General features: G+C 41.2%; 1 protein-coding gene across 2 annotated transcripts in view; it reads right to left on the reverse strand.

Annotated features, from left to right (window-relative positions):
* Positions 1–1542: 1542 nt before the first annotated feature.
* Positions 1543–8935, reverse strand: part of RUBCNL (rubicon like autophagy enhancer) — a 23311-nt gene continuing 15918 nt past the window's right edge. For both annotated transcript variants that reach the window (XM_010170352.1, XM_029085548.1), the window contains exons 7-15: positions 8187–8229; positions 7689–7821; positions 7134–7279; positions 6249–6313; positions 4896–5134; positions 3976–4037; positions 2592–2745; positions 2378–2468; positions 1543–1836 (exon numbers count right to left, since the gene is read on the reverse strand). In XM_010170352.1, coding sequence (XP_010168654.1) covers positions 1724–1836; positions 2378–2468; positions 2592–2745; positions 3976–4037; positions 4896–5134; positions 6249–6313; positions 7134–7279; positions 7689–7821; positions 8187–8229 — 1046 coding nt within the window. In that variant the 3' untranslated portion in view covers positions 1543–1723. The remainder of the gene's footprint in view (positions 1837–2377; positions 2469–2591; positions 2746–3975; positions 4038–4895; positions 5135–6248; positions 6314–7133; positions 7280–7688; positions 7822–8186; positions 8230–8935) is intronic.

The raw sequence follows: 8935 nt of genomic DNA on the forward strand, positions 1-8935 counted from the left end.
CAAAGCACAAAATGAGAACAACAAATTCAAAATATTAAGAGCACCTCACTGGAGACATCAGAAGTTTGGTATGTGCTTTTAAGTTCTGAGGTTTCTCTGTTCACTGGTGCTTCATATGGGGCACAAACAGAAAAATGGTTTTACAGGTTCAAGCAGCTACTCGGGGTTTCTGAAGGCACAGGCTGCTTCCTCAGCCAGTTTCATCAGAAGTAACCAACCAGGCTGGGAAAGAAAGCCACTTTCAACTTCCAGCACATCACCTTTAGGCAAGGATGCAGTCTGCAATTGTGAGGGTGGATTTAAACAGGAACAGCTCTCCTGCTGGCACACTGCCTCTCCTCACCTTTCTAAGTGCTCTGGAAATAAACTTCCAGAGCTCTGTACTGGGTGTAGGTAGCAAGGTGCAGGCAGTGGGGGGCTGCAGGGTGGCCTCTGTACGAAGACACCAGGACTGCTCCATGGCAGACATAACTGCTTCCAACCAGCTCAGATGGACCTACCCCAGGACACAGCTAAGCACCACAACCAAGCTGGTGGTACCTCTGAGAAAATGTATTTAAGAAAGAGCAAAACATCACATAGGCAGATGTTGGGGGAGGGCAAAAGTGAGAAACAGCAGTACAAATACCAAGGTCAGTGAAGAAGGAGTGGGAGGAGGTGCTCCAGGTACCAGAGCCGAGAGTCCCCTGCAGACCATGGAAAGGACCCCAGCAGAGCATGTGGATATTTTTTGAAGCAACTGCATCTCCTAGAGAGCCCATGCAGGAGCAGGTTTATCCTGAAGGACTGCTGCCCATGGGAAGGACCCACACTGTAGCGGGGGAACCGCATGAGGAGGCAAGAGCAACAGAGAGGAACTGTTACAGACTGACCCCAACCCCCATTCCCCATCCCCCTGCACCACTTGGGGCAGGGGAGAAGCTAGAAAAAGGAAAAAGGGTGGGTGAAGTAAAGCAGTTGGTTTAGTTTTTGTCTTTGTATCTCACCACCCTACTCAATTTCTAATTGGCAATAAATTTAATTTTCCCCAATTTGAGTCTGTTTAGCCCACGACAGTAGTTGGTAAGTGATCTCCCTGTCTTTATTTTGATCTACAAGCTCTTCCACCTTATTTTTCTCCCCCATCCTGTCAAGGAGGGAGAGTGAGAGAGCAGCTGGGTGGACAGCTAGCAGCAGGCCAAGGTCAACTCACCACAAGCTGTTGCACACACCTCTTTAAAAGAACCAGTGAACACTGGTTCACATTAAGCATTTGCCAGAACAGAATTTCAGATCAGCACGTACCTAAAGCTTGCAGACAAGCTTTTTCTATTGTAGAGCTTTCAAGAGAATGATTTTGTACTTTACCACTTTTTTCTGTTTCCAAAATCCGACACAGGTAAGGATTTCCAACACTAATTTACTGTCTATATATTATTTGCAGAATTACAGAGAAGATTAATTTTTATATGGAAAAATATAGTATTAAAAATCTTACATACAAGAACAAAACATAGCAACAAAAGAATTCTGTCACCAGTTAACATGAAACTCCTTTACAGTGAATTTTCAATGAAGATATTAAAGTCTTTTTTTTTATTATTATTTTTTTAACCCCCCCATAAAGGAGAGAGACTTTAAAAATAGTAATGTCTAAAACAACATTATTTAATTCTTAGTCAGGCACCTGAAGATTTGGTTCTGTGGATCTTCTGAAATCAGCAGTCATTAGAGGAATCCAGTTTCAGAGAGGCACCAGTGACGGAGTTTCTGAAAGCGTCCTCCGCGCTGCGATCCGCAGACATTTGGGGCAGCCTCCAGACTTGAAGCACGCTTTGTGAAAGCATGTTTTGCATTCTGTTTATATATACAAAAAGTTTAACATTCAGGAAAAAAAAAACCCAAACAAATTAAAAAATGAATCAATAGCTGTGTTGCTTGAAGGATGTTCTATCTAGTTCACCCAAGTATAAAAAGTAAACAGAAGCAGTGCAAGGCTGGGACAACAACTACCACTGTAATACCTATGACTAAACATTTTGGTAAGATTCACAGGATTTACAATGAATGTTGGCAAGATCTGATACAGCAGCAGTACAGCATTGTCCCAGACTCTCTCTCATGCATAGATCCAAAAAAATAGCCTCCCCCTGCAGCCATAATTATCTTCAGGCAAGTCCTTGGTTTTGCTCTCTGAATTCACTGACACAAGACAGCTGCCACAGGCTGGTTTTCAAAGATACATGCCATCCATGGTTTTCAAATATACATGCAACTTTTCAAATACACATGCTTTCAGTGAAATCAGTTCTCAATGTTTTCCTAAAATGTGACTGAATAGTTTTAAACACCAACACACCCCCTAGGACGAGAGAGAGATGTTTGGTCTGGAACATACCTGGACACCTTTTGCATTTGGCAATCTGATACGGGAAGAGCAGATCTGCACTCTGACAGAATTCACAGATAAAACCCTTTGCTTGACACAGCTGCAAGGAGAGAAAGAGAGTGAATTTATGTCTAATACAAGAAAAAATTATTTGGGAGTGTCAGCAGGGATATTCCTCACACTAGCAGCTGTGAGGACACTAAGAGCCCTGGCTCTTCCTTACCTCACAACTATCCACATGGGAGGTGGAGCTCTTCAGAATGTCTTTAAGAAGGGGCAGTAACTGCCCTCGTTTGATCTTCACTAGATCATCCAGTGAAAAGAGATGCAGCTCCTCTGTCAGATGGCTGGGGACCTGTTCAAATTCTTTCAGCACACTGCAAACAAAGGAAAAAAAAAATCAAATTACAAAAAACTATCTATCTATCAAGTATATGTGAAGAATAAGCCCATTTCACTTCTCTAGTCACCCAGGGTTCATCCTAAATCCTACCTCCTCTCCCAATTTTGAGATCACATTAAGAAAAACTAGAGGGTTTGGGATTTAGAATAAAATCTGTTTTAAATGTGCATTCTTCCAGCACTGGAGTTGCCATGTGCAGTTATCCCAGCAATTCTCAAATACTATGTAAAGGGCCCTCTCCTACAGCAGGCAAAATCCCATACATTACCTAATGCTAATAAACTAGAATTATTCACCTTTTTTTGTAAAGATATCTTTGAGGGTTTTTTATCCTGCCTGGGTCACTATTGGGTGAAACTGTAGTAATACTGAGTAGGTAAACACTGAAAACATAACTATTATATTTAAAACTTTTCACATAGCACCTATGTGGAAGGTACAATGAGGATCCTAATGTTTATTTCTGTAATGGAATCAAGTGGTTGTGCAGAAGACAGACATTAAAATACATAGGTATTTAATTTTGTAACTGACTTTTCTTAAAGAGGTCCACGTTAAAGAGAACAGAATCTACTTTTAAAGCTTATTTTGTCCATGACTCTTTTTTTAAAAGGTCAGCAATTCTGTAGCGAAGGTTTTATCATTCACACGTCTAACCTCTATAGTTTGGTGAGGTGAATACCAAAAGAATCTGTAATTTACAGCCACAAACAAGGGCAGCTTTGTACCTTCTTATGTTCTGGTATTTACCATTCTGGTTACTACTTTCACTTTAACATGTGTATAAAATAAACTGAATTGGGTATTATGACAGATTTCTGGAAGAAATCTTTAACCCTCAAGGAACAAATTTGTTCTTTTTTTATTTTTAAGACTAATCATCTCAGAGAGGTACATAAATATCTTTGACCTTTTAAGAACTAGTAACAACCTAAGAGGGACAAAGCAGGAAAACATATACACCTAACAAAAATAATTCAGCATTTAATACCAAATGTCTAAGGATGAGAAATAGAAAGCTACCACATAAAAGCTGTTCTTCATTCAACATTTGCAGGGCAATAGAAGTTCTGTTATCAGAATTTTCTCTAAAGAACATATTAACTTGTTTAAAAATGCACTCAAATGTCTTTAGAGAAGACAACTCTAAGTACCTTACATACATTTTAATAAGTTATTTTTCATGCATGATTATGGCCCATACCTTTCACCAAACCTGCAGGTTTTCAAAAGCTTTTTTAAATGAAAAAGCTGTTCTTGCGCTTCCTAAATGATGAAGGGAAAAAAACAAAACAATTTTTAAATGAAAAGCAATTGCATTAATATATTCACAACCAAGGTACACCACTATCTGAATCAGCAACCCATGCCAGTACATCAAGTCACACCTAAATTATCAACTTCATGTTCAGCACAGAATTGAACAAGTGTATTGTATTTGGTTTGCAAGGTTTTGGTAGCGGGGATGGGGGCACAGGGGTGGCTCCTGGGAGAAGCTGCCAGGAGTTTCCCCCATGTCTGACACAGCCAATGTCAGCCGGCTCCAAGAACAGGCCCGCTGCTGGCCAAGGCCGAGCCCATCAGTAACCCCTCTGTGATAACAGAATTAAGAAAAAATGGGAAGAGAAAAAAAGACCAGCACACTTTGCAGTTAGAGAGGAGTGAAAAGATGTGAGAGAAACAACTCTGCAGACACCAAGGTCAGTGAAGAAGGAAGGGGAGGAGGTGCTCCAGGCGCCAGAGCAGAGATTCCCCTGCAGCCTGTGGTGAAGACCATGGTGAGGCAGGCTGTCCCCCTGCAGCCCATGGAGGTCCATGGTGGAGCAGATGACCACCTGTAGCTCCCCTCCATAAATGAAAACTGGAAACCAGTATGGAAATACCTCCCAAAGACAAGGCAGGAAACAAGACTTCTGGCATAGGTTGGAAACTTCTCCTTCCTCCCCCTTCATCTGATGGGAGAGAAGGCAAGTCCCAGAAGCAGTGACTGGACAAGTCAAAGCGTGGAGAAGCCAGTTCTGCCTCCTTCCCACATACACACACAGCAAAGGACAACCTGCCCTAAAGAGTTCTTCCCAAAAGTCTCAGACCCACAAATTCCCAATAGAAAAAGGCCACACTTACCCTCACCCTGTCCATTTCTTTACTTTTTGTGTAGAGGTCTTTGTTAATACATGACACATTGAAAATTGGATGCTGCCATATGCTGTCCAGTAGGTGCTTGGAGAAGTTGCATACGTAGTATTTTTTGAAGTCCCACTTCAAAAGTATCCGGGCAGGAATGAAAGACTGGGCATAGCTGTGGCAGCAGTCACAAAAGTATTTCCCCAAGTAGTCACAATAGCGGAGTCTCCTGATATATTCTGTAGGTAGACAGGAATGAAATTGTGAATATTTCTAATACTTACGTGACATACCTCTTGCCTGTATGCCTGTTCTGTCTAAATAACTCAGATCTGCTGGAGTGATGGGCAAGGGTTGGTTTGTTTGTTTTTCTCTTTAAGTAGGGGGTTTATTATTGTGGTAAACACATGCAACAAGGTCTGTACTTTGCATTAGAAGAGAAAGCTTTCCTTATTTCCACATCTATCAAACTGAACTGATTATATTTATCACCATGAGATCTTCAGAGAAATCATTGTTGCTTTACATGCAAAAAAGAGACAAAAGATAAAACACATAATAAAATACTTCCACCAGTGGAAAGACAATCTGATCTTGGAGTGATATTTGTACAATACTTTTTCATATAAAGAGGTTTGCATGTTTTTCCCAGCTATCTCAGCATCTCACGTTTGCTTGAGTTAATGTGCCATCACAGACTGTTGATATGTTACAGGCCATAACAAATGCTGTTCTTTAGTGAGCAGACCCAAGAACAAGTCCTGAAAGCCACTTCAAAGATTTCTTAGGTAAGGTCTGACAACTAGACCATTAAATCATCATACTTTCAAGCAGTTGTCACAAAGTACCACAAACAAAACACAAGCAGGATTTTTGTGATCAAGAATTAAAGAAAAAAAAAGTTTTAAGAAGACACCACAAAAGAACAAAACCACACATTGAATAAGCTTGCATAAAGATTCCATAGAGCATCTGAAAAGAGACTTTTGGAAATGTGTAAATTGGCACAGAGAAAGAGCTACTGAAATAAATCATTAGAAGATGTAAAACCAGCACTTTCCAACCTGGAAGCTTGGGGGGGTTTTTTTAGCTTTTCCTGTTTTGTTGTTGACTTGTCATGAATTTTTACTGCATAAGAGAAGGACATCTATCAAGTATTGTATTCTGTCTGCAATGAGAAATTCCAGGCAGTGGCAAGATAAGATCCCACTGCCTGTTTTGTTACTGCAGGCACATCTAATGAGATTTTCCTTCTAGCTCAGATAATTTTGCAGTTGTTATGTATCTGTCTATGTTGGTGAAAATTATGGCTTGATCACTAGTTCTGGATTTTACCCTTGTGGTAATACTTACTGCTTTCTATCGGGGTTCCACAACCAACACACGTAAAGTTCTGAGCAGCCACCACTGCATCTCTCCTGCATGCAGAAGCAGACAGTTACACCTTTCAGCAGCCAAAACACAGTTCAGTTAACATTCTCCCAAAGTGTAAGAGTGCTACACTGACACCAGTGAAAATGTCCACATCAGGAGCTGACTCTTACTCCTCAACGTGGAGCAGAGGTTTCTGGAAGGAGATGCAGATTATTATTTTAGTGGGAGTCTCTAAGCTATTCTGTGGAGAACATACCATCAATTACTGCTTCTAAATACGGCTTGCTGCAAGAACTAAATTCTTTTCAATTTCTTAAGGAGGTATCAATATCAGCAGGGAGGGAAGAGGGGAAAACCCACACCTGCAACTGAAAAAGCACCTGGATCAGCAGCAACGCGAGGAATTAGGCAATTTGCCGACTGTGTGCATTTAACTGCACTTTATGCAGAGTAAGACAGAAGTTTCCCCAAACATGACCTGTTTTCTCCCTGCTTTCTGAAAACCTACTACCCATAAAGTATCAGCAGGGAACTGGGTAAACTCTTATGAATATTCTCCAGGTAGTCTCACAAAATGGCTCCAGCTAAGCACACTGCCACCATAACATCAAATGGTTTGTGTATTATCACATGTACAAGCGCAGGTGCCACGTTAATCGGGGCATTTTTCTCTCAACAGAGAGAAAATGATGCCATCTGCTTTTCTAGCGAAGCTGGTGACAGACACTGCAGAAGGCTGCACCATGCACTAGCTCTGTCCTTAGATTCTGCTAAATCACCCAGGCTCCTTCCAGCAACTTCAGCAGGTTTTAGACAAATCACCACACTGTACTAAATGATAATGACCAGATCCCTTTGACTTACTTGACTGAAGGGTGAATATTAAATATAATCTGTGATCTTGGTGGGGTCCAGCCAGAAGATCCTCTTAATTTGGATATGATTTTTATTTCTTCAGCTAGATTCAAACTGGACTCAAGTTCTCTTGGAACCTCTTCTTTCAGCACAGACTATTGGGAAAGACAAACTCATGAAGATGAACAGACCATCAGCTAGACATATGTTAAATGATATGAAACATCTCCCTTTATACTCCAGGATTTTAAAGTTCAATATTCACCTGCATGTAGTCCCCCCTCAGTTAAACTCCCTCATATCAGTCCCAGAAGAAAGTACATCCAGATTGTTCATAATTGCACCTCTTAAATTTGCTGAAAATTGCTAAAGAGAGAATAAATTTTCTAAAAAATTATCTGAAGTGAACTAATAAACTGTAAGTACTCGTCTGTGTTTATTTTCTTTTCTCTCTCTTTTTTTTTATGCAGCTTCCCCCCTTCCCTAACAGTGAAGCAGCTGCAGTGAGACAATGATTATTTGGGGAAATGAATAAAGAGCCTGCTGTTTTTGGCTCAGACTCACCCTCTGCTTTGATGAGCTCAGGCAACCAGACAGCTGAACTGCAGAGTCTGTCTGCAACCAGTGTTTTCTGAAAGCTCTGCACAACTCCTGGGCTGTCGCTTCAGCAGAATTGCTGCCTGGTTCAAAAGATGATCTGAAAAATTAAGCAATACAGACAGTGAAAAGTAGCAGCATGTCATCAGCAGCTCCGCTGCTTCTTCTGCGCCCTTGAAAAGTCTTCTCCCACCCCTTCATTCCTATCCTCTTGCTTTGATACACCCAGGCCCTCGTAGAGCCACAGCCACCACCCTCCAGCAAGACTCCAGGACCAGAGAAAGGCTCTGCTAAGCCAAGCACCACAGACATTTGCTGTCAAGCAGCATTCCTTCCCCTTCCTTGGGAGGGCCAAATCTACCACTCCCACACCTTTCCCCGCCCCAGCCATAAGAGTCATCATAAAGCTGGTCCAGCAGAAAAAGTAGTGCCACTGGGCTATTACAGTAAGATACACTGCATTACCTTTCATCTGGGACGACAGACAGATTTTCAAGATCTTCGAGTTCTGCAGTAGAGGAGAAAATGTTATCAAGCCATCTAAGAAACAAAGCTGCTGTTATTCAGCACTGTTTTAAATCTACCTTCTGTGCTACCACGGTGTCAGTCTCATATATTTTCCTCTTTACAACACCCTTGCTGGATGTGAGAAACAACCTCAGCCTCGGTCGTAAAACAGGCATAAGGAGCCTTATCTCCTCTCTAGATCTCCAACATCCACTGATTAAGAATACTCCCTCTAGATCTCCTCTCTAGATCTCCAACATCCACTGATTAAGAATACTCCCCAACAGCTACGCATCATATCATCATCACCATCAGCCTCCCTTCAAGAGCAGGGGAATAGATAAGGTAATAGTTCAGGCCCAGCAAGAAGGAATTAGATGTAAATATTAATACACAGAACCAGAGTGCACATTTTTTTGAACACAGACAGATATTTGGTGATACAGATCACAAACACACCAGCTAATGCTATAAACAAGTTAGTAACAGGCAAGATGAATGGAATTAAAGCACACACTCCTTCATTATGTTTATATAGACAAAATACGCTTATGCAGACAAGGAGATCACATTGGTAGCTTTAGTTTTGACCACATATTTTGTTCTGAAGACAAATGCTTCCCCATTCATACATGTCAAAGTAACTCTTCTCTTGTTACTAGAAATGCAGTTTTGGGAGCTAGTTCTTCATTCTTAGATTAGGGAAA

Source organism: Antrostomus carolinensis, unplaced genomic scaffold (assembly GCF_000700745.2).
Source record: "Antrostomus carolinensis isolate BGI_N321 unplaced genomic scaffold, ASM70074v2 scaffold19056, whole genome shotgun sequence".
Lineage (NCBI taxonomy): Eukaryota > Metazoa > Chordata > Aves > Caprimulgiformes > Caprimulgidae > Antrostomus > Antrostomus carolinensis.